Raw genomic sequence first — 23,629 nt, 5'->3', positions numbered from 1 at the left:
CGAGAGGGAAAGAGAAAGAGAGGGAGAGAGAGAGGGGGAAGGGTTAGTGTAGATGTCATATTTTTGACAGGTACAGGGTTCATTTAAAATTTTTGTAGTTCCTGTACGTCGATTTGTCCATATCAGTTTACAATGGGTTGTTTTTTTTAATATAATATATATATATATATATATATATATATATATATATATATATATATTGTTTTGGTAAAATATGTTTTTACATATATACAAGTTCGATATATATGTACTTCCATTTTGCCTAGTTAGACCATCACCAGTGCTCTTTTATAAACAAAATAAATAGAAATGGAAACTTCTACAGGAAAAAAGTTTCATTGCAATTTGCCTCTTCAAATTTACCGTCAGCAAAAAATGCCTTTTTAGTTATTTAACTCCATACTTTTTTTTATAATGGAAATTGCTTGAGACAAGGCATGACGCAACTTGATGGAAGAGCTAATAAGAACGAAAGATGACATTATTGCAAAGACATGAGATGCATATTAACCTTAGTCTTGAAAAGACCAAGGCTGTAGTTAGAAAGAAAACAGTGAGCAAGAAGAGAGTTCCACAAGCTTGCAGTCCTTGGAAAGAAGCTACTGGAATAGGAAACTGTATTACAAGGAAGTATTAAAACAGCAAATTGATGGAGACCTCTTGATCAACAAGTCAAACGAGCTGAGACAAAGGAAGAAAGTAATACACCAGACAATTCTGAGGAACACATGCCATAATTGTATTTGTCGAAAAGATGGAAACTAGCAACATCTGTGAGAGAGAGGTTGCAGTGAAGAAGAACGGATGGGGCCAACCAAATTGCAGATACTTATCTGTAAACTTATATGTAATATGTAATTTATCAAGAACCTTCCAATGGGATATACATTCATCAGCCTAAATATGACAACAGTATTCCATACATGGTTTGATAGTAGATTTGTTAAAATAGAGCATAACATTGGGTGTCATAACATGTCTTGAACTATGGAAACAACCGATTTTATAAGAAGCAGAAACAGCAATGGATTTAATATATGTGCTCCAAGAAAGATTTGAGGAGATAGAAAGACCAAGAAGTTTTAGAGTTGACTTTTCACCGAGAGCAGAGCCATCCATAAGAAACTCAGGAAGAAAAGGGACACACCTACAATCGAAAGACAATAGCTGAGTTTTACAGGATTAAACGAAACAAGCCATTTTTTTTTTTTACCTCAATACAGAACTGAACCCAGATCAACTGTATATTTTAACTCATCCCAGACAGATAGGCAAAAAACAATACCCGAATAGAGGGTGGTGTCATCAGCATAAATGTTAATTTTCTGAATAATATGCTCTAGAAGGTTATTTATACAAAAAAGAAACACCGTTAGCCCTAGAATAGAGCCCTGAGCAACACCCGCATGGATAGAAAAAGAGAATAAAGATACTCCATCAAGAGTTTCTCATAGGCATCTGGAGTCTTCATATTCTAGAAAAAAAAAAGTCAGGAAATAACTGAACATGAAAATATTGAACAAAGATATGAAATCATTACTGACTCTCACAAGGGATAAGATGACAAAATGGTAAACTACTTAAGAGAATTCACCAAACTATTTTAAAACGAACGTAAAAAGGATACAGCAGCAAGATAAAGGCAGTTCACTGTAAGCATCTCTATTACAAACATAAGGTGTAGAAATTGTTTGAAATTGTTGTTGCAATAATGCAAAATGGAGTGTAATGGTTATCAAAACAGTGAAAAATGCTGAATATCTTTGGAGACTTGATGTTACTCAGACTTCTGGGAACAGCATTAGTTAACAGCTAGTTAGTATTAATTATTAATAACTTGCATAAAAACTGAAAACGAGTAAATAAAAAAATAATAATAAAAATTAAAAACAAAAAAATTATAATAATAACAATAATAATAAATAGAAGGACCTATGGAAATTCTACGAATAAGCAATACACTGAATCAACAAATATGTTTTTGTAAAGCTGATATTTTTCTGAATAGTGCAAAAATAGTTTTTTGTACAGAAAAACTAATAACACATGGCAAATATAGGTTTATTAACATTTCTATAAAAATAATCTCCATTGTAGTTTTAATAAAGAGTTGCGCCAGATTAAATAAATTGATCAGTATTAATAAATAACCAGAAAATAATATTATGCTACATAGTTCAATAGAAATAATGACATTATATTGTAAAAGACAATCTTTAATTTTCTTCTTCAGTTCTGCACTTCTTTGCAGATAATGTTCATTTTTTGCTCTGTTTCTTTTGAATATTCCCTTTTTACATTAAATTTCACTGACTTCTTCTTTTGTGAAGAACCGTTGTATCTCAAAATTACTATGGGTTACTTTCTCACACCATTACACGAATTACCATATAGTATTATAATATTCGAAAGTAGGCTACATCAAAGGGATGTCACTTTAATATTCTTGTCCTAGGTTGCTAGATTGGCTTTTTAAAAGCCAAATCTCGCGAACTTTGCTCTTTTAAGGCAGTTTAGCCTTCAATAATTGTAGTTGCCCTTTTTCCAAGTATAACGTATGGATTGACTAAGCAAGAAACTAACAGCAAAATAATAATAATAATAATAATATGCTTTAGTATAACGGTAACATTTTTGTGACTATAATGCTGATAATTGCTATTTACCGAAAATAAACAATTTTAATAAAATCTTTGTATGGTTCAGTGATAGAATCGAAAAATACTTGACTCCTTAAATTTTCACGGTCAACGTCAGGACACGGGTTATGCCAGTATATATACAATTATATTAATTCAAATTCCTGATATTTACCTTAGATTTCTATGGGTCTGGAAAAAATATTTTCTCTTAAAAATATTAACAAATAATTCTTAAGTCACGGTTTGACTCTTTATTTCTATTTGAACTCTTGAAACATACCTTTTCCATAATTGTCTACAATTGCGTTTGGTGAGGAAAAGACCATCCCAGTGGCGGAAGATAAGTCAGCCATTAAGTGCATACCATCCTCTATAATGGAAACGATAGAAAGACATTATAACGAACGTGAAATGATAAATCAATTACCAAAATGTTTTCTTCCTTATCCCTTCGCTTCATTACCTTATCTTTATAATATAGGATGGAACGATAAATTTGTCGCCCTAAAGAAAACTTTATTTTAAAACTCTTATCGAAAAACTCAATCCAGGTAACTTGATTATGTAGTAGAGCTGACATCTATTCTAATGCAGACGCCTTGAGCCTCACTAACTGCCTCGAAATGGGTTCGGAAGTGGCAGCATGCCTTTTCCACAAGCGCTAACAGGAGCTTGGCAAATACTTGGTGGATGGCGGTGATTAGGCTGGCTTTATTGTTGTGGGAAGCATTGTTGGTGATGTTCTTGACATATTGGGTTCAAGTCGAGCGAGAAGGAGGGGATTGAAAGAAGGGTACAAAGTCGTAGCACTCTTTTTGAAGCCAGACCTCAATCTCTTTGGACTTGTCGGCCAACATCGACTCCTACTGCTACACCCAAGTGCTGCTAGCGGCCACCTGATTGCGCCAGGGGATCACACCACTGTTCAGTATATCCAGGTACACTTTGTTGTTGACTTTCAAGCTGACTTCGAAGATGTGAGGTTGCATGATATAGCCCTCACTTTAAACTATACCAAACACTATAATCATAGCCGTAAACTTTCTTTTCATATCCCTGGGCACGTCCCTGTTATGTGTGGCAATCTAGCGATGCATTTTGAGGGTGCTGGCAATGGTCCTGTTGTCATAACTTGGGTCGGTAGAGAGAATGAGTTGTACAGCTTATTCGTTGAACATTTTATCACTTTTAGACATGATAGAAGGCTTCTAGCGTTGTTGGGATTTGTACACAACAGACGAACTAGTAAACAAAAAATAAACGGTTTTAATCAAATGGAAATGGAATCATGTTGACTTTTCTAGGGCGACAATTCTATCGTTCCACCCTGTACTAAAACTCTAGTAATATTGCTGGCTTGCATGCTTGCTTGTTTTAACATTAGATATATAAGAAGATGAAAGAGTGTTTACCAAATACTAAAAGTGGTGAAAACATGGACAAATAAAGAGTAATACTTGCATCAGCAGCAAATATAAAAAGAGGAGAGTAAGACGATGACATAAAAGATACATGACATCATCGTCTTTCTGATCAGTCTCCAAAGCAACACTATATTTATTGAATAATATGTCTGTTGTTTTGCTAAGCAGCAGCAAGAAGGCGATGGTGGCTAAGTAGTTAATACACGGGCTGATAATCTGAGTGTGCTGAATTCGAATCCATTTTGTTCCACGAAGAGATTTTCACTTAGGAATGTTCTCAACCTTCACGTTATCTCTTTCATAAGAACAAGATGTCTTTCTAAAAAGAATTCTAACTAAACAGATATGAGACGAATGTTAATAATAAGCATCTGATTTATGCAAAATAAAATAATAATAATAATAATAATAATAATAATAATAATAATAATAGATAAATAGTGTGCAACAACAATAATACTCAAACTCCTTAGCTTAACGTTAACAAAGAATAGGTGTTGGACACAGATACATTGAGAACATTGTAAAGAAAGTTACTTACATCTGAGAGTATTCTGTATCGCTACAAAGCCACCATTCGTCCATGTATGGAATACTGTTGCCACATTTGGTCTGGTGCATCCACTACTAATCTCTCATTCTTAGACAGGGTTCCAAAGAAAGTCAACAACCTAAGAGATACTGCATTGTCAGTTAGGCTGCCCCATCAACGAAATGTTACATCACTCTGCTTGTTTTACAAGTAATTTCATGGTAAGTGCTCTGACAAAATACAAGCCCTTGTGCCCCGTCGACGGAGATGCCCCCAACAAACCTGACAGGCAGCAAAATCCCACCCCTACACAGTAAAGATCCTCAGATGCCAGAAAGTCTTCTGCCCTAATAGTTTCATCATTAGGACAGCTAGACTTTAGAATTCCCTTCCGGATCCCTGCTTTCATGACTGTACTGACATGCAGAAGTTCAAATATAATGTAAACAGACATCTTGCAGCTAACTCTCTACATAGTATCCCTGCAAATTATGTTCCTGATAGCAGCCCTCATACATCAAAGTGGCACAGTGTTTTGTTTGGGGGCGAAAATGCAATAAAAAGTTTATCAAAAATCATAAACAGCGTTTTCGATGGCAAAATTGTGTTCATGTTTTCTCATAACTTACATCGCCAAAACTTAAGCAGGCATTACATCTCCGTGTTTACTTTTGAAACATCCCTCTATTTACTTTTCTGGTCGTTTAAATATATGCATTCATGTACAATGTACCAACGTTGGCTCAACAGACATCGTCACTTAGTACAAATGTAACAGAGCTGCTAGCGAATTTAGCAGCAGCATCCACATGACACATATGCAAATGACCAAGTGAGGTCACAGCGAAGGGAAAAAACGTGAAGAAAGGAACAAAGAATGCACCACATGGCAAAGAACAAGAAAAAAATCAGAAATATATTTTCAAATATTTTTCTTAATTTCATTTATCCAAAGGAAGTCTCGTAATAAAGACGAAACGTTGATAGACAAATAACTTGGTTTGTTCCCCTCTCTCTTTCTCTCTCTCTCTCTTTCTCTCTCTCTCTCTATTCCTTAAAACAAGGAATAATGCGACTAAAACCTAGGAGGATATTGTAATTTAAACTGGCATATGAACTGGAGTATCATAAGTTGTGAGTTGTGCAGCGAGTTGTTTGTATATATTGCATTAAAATTCAAGTATGTTGGTACAGTCACGGAGATAGGGAGCAGGGAGAAAATTCCAAAGGCTAGCAGTTCGAGGAAAGAAGCTATTGAAGTAGAACACCTTCCGGCATCTGGGAATTTCTATATTAAAAAAGTGGGATAAAGTTGATTGCAAGATTTTTGAATGTTTACGTCGAGTGGGTACAGTTTATTGGTGCACTTTTCATCATCATCATCATCACCATCATCATCATCATCATTGCTACCCTCGTCACGATCATCATCAGCAGCAGCAACAGCGCAGCAGCAGCCTTGTCGTCACAATCATCATCGTCGTTGTCGTCACAATCATCATCATCATCATCATCATCATTGCTACCCTCGTCACGATCATCATCATCAGCAGCAGCGCAGCAGCAGCAGCCTTGTCGTCACAATCATCATCGTCGTTGTTGTCACAATCATCATCATCATCATCATCATCATCACCATCATCATCATCATCATCAGTTTATCGTCTGACAAGCATGGAAGTCTTTTAGAAATTAATTTATCTGTGGCACGTATGCGTTTTTTCTCATATCGATGTAACTTTCAATATTCATTTGATTTACAATTAATCTAATATTTATTGAAAAAAAAAAAATGCAATCGTAAACGAAATCTTCGGAAATTAACTTGAAAAATGCAATGGTGCTGCTCAAGAGTCTCGCATAACTCCCCAGATGATAAACCCCTGCAAGACTAGCTTAGTTTGATTAAAATAACTATACTCAATTATTAAATCATTTCTCTCTGATAGGTTCATAAGAGTAGTGGTTGATGGGCAGAAATCAGAAGCTCTTAGTATTAATGCTGGAGTCCCTCAGGGGTCCATCCTGGGCCCAACTCTCTTCCTGATCTATATAAATGATCTTCCAAGTCACATCCTTACATGATTCGTAGACATCTATGCTGATGACACTACTATCTATGGTAGCACATCTAAGACCGTAAACGACCAAGTTCTCTCCTATTCTCTCTCCTCTGATCTTGAGCAAGTGGTACAATGGAAAAAGTGGTGGCTTGTTACTTTTAATGCATCTAAAACCAAGCTTTTATCTTTACAGCATCGGTTGAAATGAATGGCTTTCGTCTTGGGGAGGCCTCATGTTTTGACAAGCTTCTGGGCTTGACCTTTATTCCTGCTCTTAAATGGAACGCATACATTAAATCCGTTGCCAAGGCCGCTGGAAGGATGGTGGGATCCTTCTATCAATCCAGTAGATATCTCACTGTTGATGCAATTCTCTATCTCTATAAGAGCCAGGTACGCCCAAGGATGGAGTACTGTTGCTACATCTGGGCAGGAGCTGCTGGAAAGAACTTATCCTGCCTTGATAGAGTTCAAAATAGACTTCGTAGCCTTGTGGGGGATGTCCTTTTCTCTTCCCTGCAACCTCTTTCTCACAGAAGAGATGTTGCGAGTTTGTCTCTGTTTTATCGTTATTTTCATGGCAAGTGCTCGGCTGAGCACCATTGTATAGTCCCCCCTCGCCAATCTTTAACAAGAAACACCCGTCTAGCAGAAAACACTATCACTAGTTTCCCCCACTCTTTATCTGTGCCTAAACCTGAACTTAGATTCCATGAACAAAGCATCTTTCTTAGAACTGCACGCCTATGGAATTGTCTTCCGTTTTTCTGCTTTCCAGCTGACTACAATATGGTTGTTTTCAAGTTTAACGTAAACAAATTTTTGATGAGCCATTTCATATAAGTTAACAAATTTACTGAATCTCCATTACTAACGGTTACTATATTGTCCAATTTCTACTGTACACTGTTTAACCCTTTTCCTTGAGTGGCCTCTTGTCCTTGATAAGTGGTGATGCCTATGTAAAAAACAAAAAAAAAAAAAAAAAAACTAACCACTGGCTGCAAGTGGAGTAAAAATATCAAAGTGTCCACCTTGTTCAGCAGTTACGATACAGGAAGACAAAGAAAGGAAAAACTGTTTGATACTTGGATTGCTGTGGAAATTCTGGGCATTAATTTGACACCCTTCAACTAGATTAATCTCTCCTGGTTTCTCTTCATGGCAGAACAGACCAATACTTCTGCAAAAGAATAAAAGATAAACATATATTTTACAGACATTTCTACAAGTTTTATCAACTTAAATACAAGACCCCTTTAAAACTAATTAAGCCTTTTTAACTCTGTTTAAAAGTTCTTCAGTTTGAATCAAACAAAAGTGAAATACAAATTATTAGGATTATTTGGACTTCTGTTCTTATCTTGATTGTTATTTTCACAACGTTTAAAACCCCATCATCTTCAGGTGTATCTTGCTGAACTCGGGGAATCTTTTCGTCAAACTCGGGAATCTCTCTGTTGAATTGCATAGTACTTCTCCCTAATCCTAAATCATAGAACAAGAACATGCTGATTCCATGGATTAAAGGGTTGTGTTTGATTCCCGAATCCAGCAGAAAGATTCCCGAGTTCAATAAGATACACCTGAATAAGGTCGGAGGTTTCATCGACCATAATATTGTGAAAATATACTCAAGACGAGACTAGTAGTTCGAATAATCCAAATAATATAAATTCTTCACCTCAAAAATTCAGAAGGATTAAATTAAAATAATCATTATTTTCCAAAATTGAAAAAGTTTTAAAAACATATTGTGAATTATGATTTAAGTTAAATGGAGTTAGTATGAATTGCGGAGTTAGTGAGAAGGAGTTTTGGCATTTTTATTTTGTATTGCGCATCAATATAAGCTTGGAACCTGAGAGGCCAGTGTCCTTTTCCAGAAGACTGTTTATGGTAATATGAGGCCTTCCTATCTGTCACTGAATCTTTGAGGATCACAGAAATACTTCTCTAGCAGGTTCGTTGTATCAATATACACGCCCAATCAGAATAAAATGTTGGTATTGAACAACTGCAAATATTTATTTAACAAAAGCTTATTTAACAAAAACACTTATCCTCGAGTCCATTTCGACCTTGATAAGTGATGACACCCTAATAAAAAATACAAAAAGCAAAAGAATTGATTCACATTTATAGAAAAAAAAAATGAATAAACTGAATTAAACTTAAAGATTCATCACTATCAACAGGTCATTAGTTTCAAGTCGTTGATCAATTAAATGTCGGATTCTTAATTATAAAATAATTTCTATTTGCAGAAATGTCAAGTGAGTCTGGAATTGGCAAAACAGACATTTTGTCGCTGAAAGTGACTTCTTTCTTCTCGTTGAGATACCAGAAATGCAACTATTTTAAGAATATTTCTTAATGATAAGAAGAAAGGTTGAGTCTTCCTGCTTATTTCTGATGAATTTTGTGTTTCCGGTTGCCTTATGATTACACTTGTTGTTACCTGCTAACAAAACAAAAAAACGCCGAAAACTCTACCTGATATCTTACAATGTATAAAATATTGATTCAGCAGCCAAAAATATTAAATCTCCAACTTAGGATCATAGTGTAGTGCAAGTGACGGTAACTAACTGGCTAATGACGGGGACTAAGAAACTGGATGTGCCAAATTCGAGTCTAGTTGACAAGAATAAGGCATACTGCCATTTTGATGTAGAGGGCTGCTATCAGGGACCTAAGTTCCAGGGGTACTATGTAGGGAGTTTATAAGCAGCAAGATGTCTGTTCACATTACATTAGAACTTCTACATATCAGTACAGTTGGGGAAGCAGAAAACCGGAAGAGAATTCCAAAGTCTTACCGTTCTGAGGCAGAAGCTATTAGAGCAAAAGGCTTTCTTAAATCTAGGGATCTCAACTGTATAGGGGTGGGATTTTGCTGCTTGTCGGGTTTGTCGGGGGTATTTTCGTCGAGGGGGTACAAGTGCTTGCTGTTCGTCAGAGCATCTACCATTAAAATACCTGTAAAACAGGCAGAGGGATGCAACATTTCGTCAATTGGACAGGGGCTGAAGTTTAGATGACAATTCAGGACTTATTAGGTTAGCGACTCTCTTTTGGACCCTGTCCAGGAGTGAGAGACTAGCAGCAGATGCACCAGCCCAAATGTGACAGCAGTACTCCATACATGGGCGAATAGTGGCTTTGTAGAGATACAGGATACTTTCAGGCGTAAGTTGTTGGAAATGTACAAGTGTACTTTTTTTTTTTTTTTAATTCAATTTGCACCCCAAACAAGGCACAGTGCCACTTTGAAGCAGGAGGCTACAATCAGGGACTTAATTTGCGGGGTCATTATGAAGGGAGATGAGTAGAAAGATGTTTGTTAACATTACACTTGAACTTCTGATTATCAGTGCAGTTGGGAAAGCAGAATCCCGGAAGGGAGTTGCAAAGACCCGCAGTTCTGGGGAAGAAACTATTGGAGTAAAAGGCTTTCTTGCACCTAGGGATCTCTACTGTAAAGGGATGAGACTTAGTAGCTTGTCAGGTTTGTCGGGGGTAGTTACGTCGGGAAGGTACAAGTGTTTGCAGTTCGTCAGAGCATTCACCATTAAAGTATTTGGAGAACAGGCAGAGGGATGCAACATTTCGTCGATGGGACAGAGGCTGAAGCCTAGATGACAGTTCAGGACCTATCAGGTTGGCGACTCTCTTTTGAACCCTGTCCAGGAGCGAGAGACAAGCAGCAGATGCACCAGCCCAGATGTGACAACAGTACTCAATACATGGGCGAATGGTGGCCTTATAGAGGTATAGGATACTGTCAGGCGTAAGTAGTTTTCTAGCACGGTAGAGGGAGCCAACCTTCCTTGCGGCAGCCTTGGCAATGCTCTCAATGTATCTATTCCAGTTCATATTCCCTGTAAACATTAGGCCGAGGAGTTTAAAAGAAGTACTTTCAGGCAATGTGTTCTTGGCCATTGCTATTGGTGGTAGAGACGGTTTCTTGTAGTTATTGAAGGAAACAAGCTTAGTCTTAGCAGCATTGAATGTGACCATCCATTTTTGTCCCAATACCACTACAGATTGGAGGTCATCCTCTAGTGTTTCTGCCATTTCCTTGGATACGTGTTCATTTGTTTTCCCCTCATATCTGTTATGGAGAGTGGTGTCATCGGCAAATATACTCATCTCTGAAACAATTTTATCAGGGAGGTCATTTATGAATATCAGGAATAATAGATTTCCAAGGATAGACCCCTGAGGTACTCCCGCATTTATGTCATATTGTTTAGATGTACGACCGTCGAGGACAACTTGGATTTTTCTCTTAGTTAAGAAGGATTTAATTACATTATGAATTCTTCCTCTGATTCCATATGATCTAATTTTCCTTAGAAGACCATCGTGCCATACCCTGTCAAAAGCCTTAGATATATCAAGGGCTACCGCTCTACCCTCCCCTGTTTTGTCCAATGAACGGTATATACGTTCAGAAACTACAGTTAAGATATCTGCTGTTGAACGGGCTTGCCTGGATCCATATTGTTTGTCAGTCAGGAGTTTAGCAGCTGTTAGGTGCTGGACTAGGGCTTGATTAACTAAGTACTCAAATATTTTGGCGAAAAGCGGGAGGAGGCTAATGGGGTGATAATTTAGTGGGTCAGTTCTTTCACCAGAATTCTTGAAGCCTGGTACCACAGAGGCGGTTTTCCAGCAGCCGGGAAAGCAAGATTCGTTCAGGCGTTTATTGCAAAGTTTGGAGAGAACTGGAGCAACCTCGGCAGAGCATTTTTTTAATAGCACTTAGAATGGGACTAGAGTTTTATGTGTGTACTATCAATAAAAGTGCCCAATATGAAAAAAGTCTGGAAACTTATTGAAGGAACCCCATACTTTAGGAAAAGAACTTGGTTTAATATGGTTTAGTTGTTTTACGGCATATCAGTCCTTTTGGGGTTATTTATTGCCGAAATCAATTATTTTGGAAATAGTATTCATGTTGCATCTCGTCATTTTGTAGGAGGTGTTTATTCTTTAAGCTCTTTGTATCTTCAATCGATAGTTTGTAATGCTTGGTTTGGTTGTTTTATAGTTGATTTTATCGTTTTTGTTTCCTGCCTGCGGAACAAGAATGAGTTTTTCATTGGGAGAGGGAAAAAAGTTACAATATTAATGTTTGGTACATTTTAAGTTAGGAAACCAGTTGGGAAGTGGGGGAGATAAAAAGAGATAGAGGAAATGGGAAGAAGAAAAGGGTGGGGAGGTGGGTTGTTGTTTTTGTTTGTGGTTTTACAGAACATAATTAAGTTTTGCAAAAGGAAGTAGAAAAACAAAAATCATCAATGTTAGGTACATTTCGTCTCAGGAAGGCAATATCTTCAGACAGCCTGATCTGGTAGCCAGTTGGGAACAGAGAGACGGTTAAATAATTTTCTCAAATGATAAAGTAAGTTACTTTCAAAACTACTTAACAACGTTTAGCATCTGTTATTTCTAAATGAGCGCCGATCTTAGTGATTTTTCATGAACTTACAATATATAAACACCATACAAACGAATTAGAAGTTTACAATATTAAAATGAAATGGAAGTAATAAATTTTAAAACATTCCATTGATAATTTAGAATTACCTGACATTATTTTTATCCAAGAAATTCTCAACCTGAAGACGTAAACTATCGATAGTGTTTCCTTCAAACTCGTATACAATTGGATGAACATTTAATTTTAAAGCATTCAACAGGAGCTAAAATATAAAAAAAATATTAATTAGAGAATGATATATAATCTGCTGTCGTTACATTGATTTTATTTGTTCACGTATGTTTGTCTGTGTGTAATGCATTCATTATCTTTTGCTTTTTGGTATTGTCCTAATATATATATATATATATATATATATATATATATATATATATATATATATATGTATATAGGTGTAAGTTGTGACCCTTTGGTTGTGATCACGGCGTAGTGTCTGTGTTAACTGGGTCAGGCAGGGCCAAGGGTCAAAACATTATTATTATTATTATTATTATTATTATTATTATTATTATTATTATTATTATTATTAAGGAATTTTCTTACATAGGTTCGGATGTTTTATGTTTCTGTCTTTGTGTACATTTTTTCTGGCCAAAAGCAACAGCATCGGCGGAGTTTAAAAAATAGCAAACAAAACAATAAGAGTTTCTAACCGAAATTTTAATTTGAACTTGAAATTCATGGTTAAACGAGGAATTGTCTTACACATGTTCGAATGTTTTATGTTTCTGCTTTTTTTTTTGTACATTTTTCCGGTCTTATGCAACATCAGCGGCGGAGTTTTGAAAAATAGCAGAGGGGGGGGGGGCGTTTCTTACTGAAATTAGAATTTAAAACTTGAATTCACGGTTAAACGAGGAACTGTCTTTCACATGTTTGGATGTTTTATGTTTCTGTTTTTGTGTAGATTTTTCTGGCCAAAAGCAACATCGGCAGAGGAGTTTAAAAAAAACAAAAAACGAACAGAGTAAGCTTTTCTAACTGAAATTATTATTATTATTATTAATATTATTATTATTATTATTATTATTATTATTATTATTATTGCCATTGTTCTTCTTTTACTTATTATTATTATTATTTTTATTTTTATTATTATCATTATCATTATTATTATCATCATTATCATTATCATCATCATTATTATTATTATTTAAAAAAATATTTTATTGGTTATTACTATTATCACTAATATTATTACTAGTAGTAGTAGTGGTGGTGGTGGTGGTGGTGGTGGTAGTAGTGGTGGTCGTGGTAGTAGTGGTAGTATGTTTTTATTATTACTGTAGTTGTAATGCTAGGTGTTGTTTTTTGCTGTCATTGCTATTGTTGTTTTTGCTGTTAATATTATTGCTACCGATATTAGTGTTGCTATTATCATTGTAGATTTTATTTCTATTGTAGTTGTTGGTGGTAATGGGAATAGTGGTGGTGATGGACGAAAAAGGTCGGGAGGGAATCTTTGACCTTGGTGGGGAACCCTCCTAGAGATAATGTCTCGATAAAACTATCGGTGGTGGTGTTACATTATATTCACCATTTATGGAAGAATGTAAAATCAAATTATTGAAAATGATGACGTGAATGAGGCTAGAACATCTTGTGATGGTTTCACGTCAGGAAGGTGTCCCACTGATCAACGGGGTGGGTCCTGTCGTCATCAGGCAACTCTTCGAAATTCTGAGGATGTGGTTGGATATAGGGGGAGTGAGAAATGCTAGGGAGGGTCCCAAGACACGAAGGAGTTGGAACAGGAAATGTAAAAAAAAAAAAAAACGTGGACCGATTAGGAAAGAAGAGTCCTGTGGGAATGCTTTGTAAGAAATGGAAGTACCAAATCTGGTGGATATATCCGAAAAATGAAGGAAGAATGGGAATCGAGAAGAGAAGGAGCTAGAAGTGTTGCGAGTTTGGTATCCCAGTTAAAACAAATTAAAAATAACAACCTACCTTCAGTGATTGCAAGAGAAGAGATTGAATGGATGGTTAGGAATGAAATGAATAACGAAATTAAAATTGATGAAACTAGCTCTGATGAAAGAACTGAGAAGGTGGAAGTGCAAAAGGGAAATGTAAGCGGTGATGAGAGGCAAGCAACTGAGGAGACATGGAATCCTATGGTTAGGGGCAGTAATGAGAAAGAGTTTGAAGGATCTAAGGCAGATGATATCATTGACTCTGAGACAATGGAGCCAGTGAAAGGAGCAGATGTATGGAGGGGTGGTGATTACGTTCAAACTTTGACTTGTAGAAAAAGAAGTACTTCAGAAGTTAAGAGAGGTTCTTCTTAGAGACGATATCATAGAGATTCCAAGTATGAAGAGCAGTGATAGGCGGAAGGTGAAAAACGAGGTAAAAATAATTCAAGAAGTAATTCACAACATCATAAGTAAGAACATATCAATAATAGAACTTAACAGGTTTCTGTATGCAGCGTGATACATTATTGCGAATCGTCTTGGCTTATTATAGAAGAAAAAGGGAGAAATGAAGGATAGAAGGCCACACTGGCAGAAGCGGTTTAAAGAAAGTATTAAACGGTGACAGAAAGACATTTGTAGAATCGAAGAAATAAGAAAAGGAGTTAAACTAGGACAGAAAGCAAAGGACGAGCTTGAAAGGAGGTATAGATTGCTGGAAAAAGGAACGATGAACGTTCTAACAATGTTGAAAGAGAAGGTCCACACTGGTGGTATGAAAATTAGGAACTTTGTTGGAAAAAGTGTTGCATTTCGGCAGAACAACTTTTTCCAGAACACTCAGTCTCAGCTGTATAAAGAATTAAATGGTAGTAAACAGGCGGAAAATAACAACACTCCAAATGCAAAAAATGCAAGGAAGTTCTGGAGTGGGATTTGGTCCGTCGAAGGGCAATATAATGAGAAGGCTAGCTGGTTGGGAGAGGTCAGAGAAAGGCTATCAGAAATACAGCAGATGAAGAACGTTGACATAACCATCGATGGCGTTAAGGCTGGCATACAAAGGATGACAAACTGGAAGGCACCTGGTCCAGATGGAGTGATGGGCTTCTGGTTTAAACAGTTTCCATGCCTTTATCCACCTATAGCTGTTGCTCTGCAAAGGGTTGTAGAGTCAGGAGATGTTCCTGATTGGCTTGTGAAGCAAAGAACAACACTAATTAGGAAAGATCCTGCAAAAGGAACAGATGCCAATAATTATAGACCAATTACATGTCTGCCATCGATGTGGAAACGGTTGACTGGAATATTTGCGGAGAAAATTTATGAATATCTAGAGAGTAATGGTGTTTTTCCTGACGAACAAAAGGGATGCCAGAAAGGCTTGAGAGGTACTAAAGAGCAACTACTAATTGATAAAGCAATAATGCAGGATGCGAAGAAGAAGAAGAGGAATCTGAGCTTAGCATGGATCGATTACAGAAAGGCTTATGACATGGTTCCTCATTCATGGATATGTGAAACACTATTGATGATGAATGTTGCTGAGAATGTGGTAAGGCTTTTGAAGATGAGTATGGCTCAATGGAAAAGGGTGCTGACAGCAAAACAGAGAGGAGATGAAGCAGGTTGGCATTAAACGTGGGATATTTCAAGGAGATTCGTTATCGCCACTTTGTTTGTAATGATAATGATGCCACTGAGCATCCTCTTGAAGAGAGAAAAACTGGGGTATAACTTTGGATCTGGTGACAGACGCCTCAACCATCTACTGATGGATGATTTGAAAATATTCGGTAGAAATGAAAAGGAAATGGAGAGACGTAGAATTTGTGGGGACATACTCAGAAGACATTGGGATGGAGTTTGGGATTAGTAAATGTGCAAGGCTGGTGATGAAAAGGGGGGTAAAGGTTCACTCGAATGGAATAGTGCTGCCAAATGGAGAAATCATGAAAGAAATAGAAGATACTGGATATAAGTATTTGGGAGTGCTGGAGGGTGTAGGCATCATGAACAGACAAATGAAGGAAAAAGTCAGGAGGGAGTATCTTAGAAGAGTGAAACTAATTGCAAAGTCGAAATTATATGGAGTAAACCTAATGAAAGTAGTAAATGCATGGGAAGTTAGTGTTTTGAGATACAGTGCGGGAAATTTAGAATGGTCTGACAAGGATTTACATGCCATGGATATCAAAACAAGAAAAGTTTTAGCAATGTTTGGTATATTTCACATTCGAAGTAGCGTAGCAAGGCTGTATCAAAAGAGGAAAGATAGTGGGAGAGGATTGAAAAGTGTAAAAGATTGTGTTAGAACAGAGGAGATGTCATTGAAGGAGCATGTGTTTAGAAGTGAGGAGTGGATGCTTAAGGTTGTGGCCAATGAAGTGGAGGTATGTGAGATCAAGGCTGATTACGTGAAACGTATGGATAGAGAAAGGGCAGAGGAACTGGCTAGGAAGAAAATGCATGGCAGGTTCTTCCAGGATATAGCAGAAGTGGCTGATGAAAGATCATGGCAATGGCTTAGAGCTGGGTATCTGGCTTTTGTTTGTACAGCACAAGAGCAAGCATTAGGAACACGATCGTTCAAAAAAGTGGTTCTAGGAGAGGAAGTTGCTGCAGAATGCCGGATTTGTGATAAGACCACAGAGTCAATTGCACATCTTGCAGCAGGGTATAGTTGACTGGCCCAGAGAGAGTACCGCAAAAGACACAATCGCATGGGACTCTGGATATATTGGGAGGTGTGTAAGAGGGTTGGGGTGAAGTGTGCTGAAAAATGGTTTGAAGAGGTGCCTGATGAAGTGAGAAAAAGTGAGGATGGCAAGGTAGAGGTATGGTGGGACAAAAGTGTCATAATGATCAAGCAATTGGAACATAATCGTCCGAATTTGGTCGTCATTGACAAGGTCTCAGAAAACTGGCAGATTGTAGACTTTTCAGTATCCTGGGACAGGAATATGAGAGAGAAGGAGAATGAGAAGTGGAGCAATTATGCTCCATTGGTCTTGGAGATAAGGCGTATACACGGGGTTAAAATACAAAAAATCCCGATTGTAGTTGGTACACTAGGAGTAGTATCAAGTCGTCTGGATGGACAATTGAAAAAACTACAAATCCCCGATGTTTTAGGCGGCCGTCAAACCTCTGCAATTATAGGTACCACCAACATCCTTAGGAAAATCCTTGATCTTTGAAGCTCCTGGTTTGAAGCCGGGATTAAGAGAAATCCTCTGGAAATGAATCCCATCCCTTTCCAGAGAGACGTTCATAAACGAAATCAAGATTATTATTATTATAATTATAATTATAATTATTATTATTATTATTATTATTATTATTATTATTATTATTATTATTAACTGATGTGAGCGAGGGTGGGTCGCTGGATCGATTATTATGATTACAAAAATAAACCATTAGATTGGGAAAAAATGATTGACAGCTGTAATAATAAACAGCTACAAAAGAAATGTGAAAATAGAAAATCGACGTAAACATGATTTTGGTTTGCATAAATAAATAAATAAATAGATTGTGGTTACGTCAGCTATGTGTCTCAGACACGTGATGAGATGTAGGTTTGGGGAAAATTCTAGTCAGTTGTTAGCTGAACATCATGGAGAACGGATGACTCAAGGGGAGTTTCTCCATGATGCAGGGAGCGGCGTTTTCACAGGCAGTGAAGATCTGAAGACATTGTAATCTCTGAAGATGCCGGCCAGAATCCAGAAAATATGTATAATCCAGGTATATGTTGTGTTTATTTACAGCTGTTAAAAAGAACTGTTTGTCTCCAACTGTTTCGATACATCTACGGCAGTCGTTTCCTGCTAGAACTCTTGCATAAATGTAAAAATATACACACTAGACGATCAACTAAATGATATGACGTATATACATACACGCATTTACACGTGCATGAATATACAGATAAAATATAAAACCCACTATTCAACATGTGCGTCGTTATGGAACATATTCATATACACACACAACGTAACATACCGTGTTCAAAAAGTCAGTGAAGGGTTTGGAACTTAAGTAGATTCTTTATTTTTCATATCTTTTTTTGTAATTTTAACACAATCTGACTAAGACATTGTGAAATTTAAAAAGGAAAATGCAAAATTCAAACAATCTTTATTCCTGAAAAATAATGTTTTTTTCATTGTTGGCCATTTTCAGCTTCGCATATTTGTGCTCTTTCCAAAACATTATTCAAAATCGATTGCAGAATCTCTGGGTTGCGATTTAACTCTCTTATTTCGTTCCTGATGTTTGCTTTCAATGATTGGAGGGGTTTTTTTTTGTGTGTATTGATATTCACATTAAAAATCCATTTTCCTATTTATTTAAAAGAAAATACAACTTTGTTATATATGGGTCGTAGAATTGCATTCTATTTGCAAAAAAACTAGCTAATGTGCATATTCTTTTAAACATTCATTTTAATTTATTTCCTTTTAGTTTTTTCCGTGTTCTTATGGGATGATCATCTTTACTTAACTATTACATGTAATTATATGCAGACAGCTATTCTACATGATTTATACTTGCATAATATTTGTGTAATAATCATTTATATATATAGATATTAAAACTAAATAACAATTCTGATTAGTAGATTAAAGATTACTTACTTCAGTTGCTTGAATTCGTGAAGAAATTAAAATTATTCTGGAAGTATTTGAATTTATTTTGGCATCAAGTTTACCGAACAATTCATGTTTTTTTCTGCAAGGAAGTGATAAAGATTAGGATGTAAATCAAAAACCATAAAAAAAAGTGCAAGAAAATATACAGCATTATGTAAATATATATAAAGGGTAATTTATTGTATGTTTGTGTGTCCACCTTAAAGTAAAAAACTATACAAGGCACATTAACAAAGTTCAAACAACAATGAGAATTAGAGAAAATGAAAAGGAAATCAGTCTTATAGTACTCTAAAGTTTCCTCCTCATTAAAACTAACTTTAGCAGTAAAGACTTTGCTGGTTTCTTGCAGAAAACACTGAATTTAATCACGAGGTTTTAAAATTACTAGGGTGAAACCTATTTTCAGACGAGGATAACATCCAAGATTAGAATATTAATAGTAATTTTAACAATACAAATGATAAAAATTCTCAATCCTCAGCTCAACAATTCTGGACTATATATATATATATATATATATTTTTAAAGAATTTTAGAGCAGCATTGATTTTGGTCTCTTGCTTTTTCCAAATGTTGTAACTTACGATTCCAAACTAACAATAAACCAACAAAAGACAACTAAAGCAGAAAGAGGAGTACAACCATAACAGCGTGGACGTGCATAGAAATGCAAAATCACGTCACTGTAAGGTAAAAGACTATAAAAAAGAGAGAGGACGTTAAAGAAGACGATCACGTTCGAGAAGACGATCACGTTCGAGACGTGGATGACGTCACGGTCGTAACGAGAAGGTACACGGGTCAGAAGAATAAAGAAATAAATGTTGTTGTTACAAAAAATAGGCGTCAAGTTATTACTTGTCATGTGTTCGTTGTAACGTACTATGCTACAATGTGTTGGATCTAAGTGTGTAAATGTGTGCATAACGGTACACAATGGTTGAGACGCTGTGAACATAACAGCAACTGTCTTTAAACCATGTATATAATATTAAATTCTTTTTTTTACTATGAATACCATTTTTTGTTTTTAGTATTGTGTGTTTAGTAAAAAAACAATTTTCGATCAGTGGCAATTTTGTTGTCTTAATACCCTTTTTCTGTCGAAACGAACACAGCTTTTCATTTTAGACATTCACTTTTTGCACAAACATTCGTACGAAGAACAAACAAGAAGAAGGCGAATCTCTGTGGCAACAATAACAGGCGCTTCACGGCTGGTGGGCTGATATAATGTATACTTCAGCAGCCATGATTTAAAGGAACCCGACCGGCTCAATTACCCTTTCGTTGAGATACCATATGCCATCTCCCGATTATACTCCCATGGCTGGTCAACTAATTGGCGAAGACGGATTTCATGAAGATTCTCTGGACTTTGAACTTCAGACAACAACAAGCGCGAATGAGGTTTGCTTTCCATAGAATTCTGAAATAAAATGAAAAGGCAAGAAAACTTGAGAATATAGTTAAAAGAAACCGTTAAAAACAAACTTATGTTGAGAAACGTAAATGGAAAAGATTCTTTGATTTAAAAACAATCAATTTTTAGTAACGCGAAACTTAATTTTGATTTGATTTCTTCTTGGCGTGGTTATTAATATTTTCTAAATAGTTTGTTCGATTTAATTCATACTTGTTTATTGATATTATCAAGTCGCAAGGACACGTATATAACGCATAAAGTAACTAACTTGAGATTCTACTCCAGTAAGTAGCAATTAAGTTAACTACTCTGAATATTGGCAAGTGTCACATGAGTACATGTTAGAATAATCTGGAAGCAAACGGAAATCTACACAGCAGTAAGTGGCATATTGAAACGGGCGTCCAAACTTAAACTCACTAGAGAAAACAGGTGTCAAACGATATTAGGGATGACGTTATGTGTTTGATGAAAGAACAGAGTTCTGGGCAGTTTCTCGGAAACAGCACAAAAAATAATGTAGATAATCTGAATGAATGCTGCTTCAAGACTGCTCATGCCTCGCCCATTCTTAAGAGTAAATTACGAAAATAAAATAAATAATTTGGTTTTCTCTCTCCCACATGAGCAAATTCTTTAAAAATTCATCAAGTTTTCACTGTGTTTTCATGGATGAGTAGTTATTCGTCTTAGTTTAACAGAAAATCATTGACCACTAAACGACACCCGTGACGCGAAATGGCCAGTCATGAAACGACGACAAGAAGTGACCATGACAGAAAAACCAGCACGAGTAAACTCCCTGCAGAATGTATAATATATGCATAAAAAGATTTTTATTTATTTGATTTAATTACTTGACGGCTCACGGGTGAGAACGTACTTGTGCAATACACGTTTTTGAAAATGACATGTACAACATTTTCGTAAATGAAAATGTTACAGACAGAGCCAAGCTATTTTCAGCAAACTTGGCATTATCCTCTCTATGTATAATCTTTAATTCATGTTATCTATGAATGTTAGACCGATGAGGATACTATCAATTATGGCAATTGATTGTTGGAAATGTTTCTTGTAATAATTAAAGGAAAAGAGATTACTTTCTGCAGTGTCTATCAGAAATTGAGTAATGGCAAACAAAGGGAGATTCTACTCTAGGAAAAGCGCCAAAATTGAAGTATTATGGCTGCAGTTATTTTTAGATTATAAACTATTCTGTTGTTGATGAAATAAATAGGGCGAAAGCTGAGCTGTGTATGAGACAATCACCAAAAGTGTATTCAGCAGTAAATAGAGAAGTAATCAAGCATCTCAACAAAAATAACCTTCTTAGTGACACTCAATATGGTTTCCGTTCTGCTAGATCTACAGCAGATGTGCTTACAGTTATATCTCATAGGATTAGCAAATCCCTCGACGGAGGCAACCTTTCTAGGGCAATTGCTCTTGACATATCTAAGGTCTTTGATAGGGTATGGCATAAAGGTTTACTTCATAAGATGGTATTGCTGGAAATGTCTTCTCAATTATTAAATCATTTCTTTCTGATAGGTTCATAAGAGTAGTAGTTGAGGGGCAAAAATCAGAAGCTCACAGTATTAATGCCGGTGTCCCTCAGGGGTCCATCCTGGGCCCAACTCTTTTCCTGATCTACATTAATGATCTTCCAAATCACATCCTTACATCATTTGTAGACATCTATGCTGACGACACTACCATTTATGGTAGCACATCTAAGACAGTAAACGACCAAGTTCTCTCCAATTCTCTCTCCTCTGATCTTGAGCACGTAGTACAATGGGGTAAGGAGTGGCTGGTTACTTTTAATGCATCTAAAACCAAGCTTCTATCTTTACATCATCAACATTCTGATCCACATCTGGCATCAATTGAAATGAATGGCTCTCGTCTTCAGGAGGCCTCAAGTTTTGACAAGCTTCTTGGCTTGACCATTACTCCTGATCTTAAATGGAATACGTACATCAAATCTATTGCCAAGGCCGCTGGAAAAATGGTGGGATCTTTCTATCGATCCGGTAGATATCTCACTGCTGATGCTATTCTCTATCTATATAAGAGCCAGGTACGTCCAAGGATGGAATACTGTTGCCACATCTGGGCAGGAGCTGCTAGAAAGGACTTGTCCTGCCTTGATAGAGTTCAAAATAGACTTCGTAGCCTCGTAGGAGATGTCCTTTTCTCTTCCTTGCAACCTCTATCTCACAGAAGAGATGTTGCGAGTTTGTCTCTGATGTATCGTTATTTTCATGGAAAGTGTTCGACTGAGCTTCAATCTATGGTCCCCCCTCGCCAAACTTTCACAAGAAACACTCGTCTAGCTGTAAACACTATCAATAATTCCCCCCACTCTTTATCCGTGCCTAAACCTAAATGTAGATTCCATGAACAAAGCTTCTTTCTTAGAACTGCACGCCTGTGGAATTGTCTTCCGTTTTCCTGCTTTCCGGCTGACTACAATATGGTTGTCTTCAAGTCTAACGTAAATAAGTTCTTGATGAGCCGTTCCATATAAGTTATCAAATTTACCAAATTTTCATTACTAATGATTATTATATTGTCCAATTTCTACTGTACACTCTTCAACCTTTATCCTTGAGTGGCCTCTTGGCCTTGATAATGTGGTGATGCCTATGTAAAAAACAAAAAAAGACAAAAAAAAACAGTATAAACCAAAAACTTCAGGTTATATTGGATGTGTCTTGACTGTAAAAATAAATGCCAAGTCCCACTAAAAATGAATATATTCACATTAAAATGTGTAATACAGCGCGGATGTAAATGCATGTGTAAGACTATGAAAAAGAGAAAGAGAACTCGCGAGAGACCTGATCATGTGTGAGATGTGAAGTAAGTTTGAGAAGACAGTCACGTAAGGTATGTCACAGCGGTAAAGTGAGAATTAGGAAATAAATATCGTTGCTACAAAGAACAAGCGAGTTGGAGTTATTTCCTTTTCTTTGTCTTGGTCTTCTTTGCACTTGAAACTTGACACAACGTATGTTGCTTCCCGGACAACGTTACAATATAAATTAAAAATGAAATCTTTTTGAATTTAGACGTTTTTCAAATAACATTATTACATGCCGACGTCAATAATTATTTATGTACCAGTCTCCCATCCTCAAGTATTCTTCATCAAACACTTGACAAAGAAATATTTACATTAGGTGATACCAAATCACTCTGAAGGTGTTTTTTTTATGGATTAATGCTAACTTTGTGATGGGTCATACAAAATCATTTATTTATTACAAGAAAAGAAAAAACAAATAAAAATATAAAATTTTCCTAATATGTTTGTGTATGCAATCCTGATTATTGTTTATGTATTCCTGTATTATCTAACTCACCTGACAATTCGATGAGAGAAAACCTGGAAAAAGGCTGTTTACTCTGTTATTCGATTTTGAGTAGATTGTTTTT

At 36.2% G+C, this 23,629-nt stretch overlaps 1 protein-coding gene across 6 annotated transcripts in view; it reads right to left on the bottom strand.

Moving 5' to 3' along the window:
• Positions 1–23,629, bottom strand: part of LOC145277037 (epithelial cell-transforming sequence 2 oncogene-like) — a 629,231-nt gene that overhangs the window by 142,057 nt on the left and 463,545 nt on the right. For all 6 annotated transcript variants that reach the window (XR_013868093.1, XR_013868092.1, XM_080128670.1 and 3 more), the window contains exons 8-12: positions 20,040–20,185; positions 18,739–18,832; positions 12,260–12,375; positions 7,657–7,844; positions 2,923–3,012 (exon numbers count right to left, since the gene is read on the bottom strand). Coding sequence is in view for 4 of the 6 variants with exons in the window: in XM_080128670.1 (XP_079984796.1) it covers positions 2,923–3,012; positions 7,657–7,844; positions 12,260–12,375; positions 18,739–18,832; positions 20,040–20,185 (634 nt within the window). In the remaining 2 variants the exon portion in view is untranslated. The remainder of the gene's footprint in view (positions 1–2,922; positions 3,013–7,656; positions 7,845–12,259; positions 12,376–18,738; positions 18,833–20,039; positions 20,186–23,629) is intronic.

Source organism: Euprymna scolopes, chromosome 5 (assembly GCF_053919585.1).
Source record: "Euprymna scolopes isolate OS-2025 chromosome 5, ASM5391958v1, whole genome shotgun sequence".
NCBI lineage: Eukaryota > Metazoa > Mollusca > Cephalopoda > Sepiida > Sepiolidae > Euprymna > Euprymna scolopes.
This window is presented reverse-complemented; position numbering and strand designations above follow the sequence as displayed.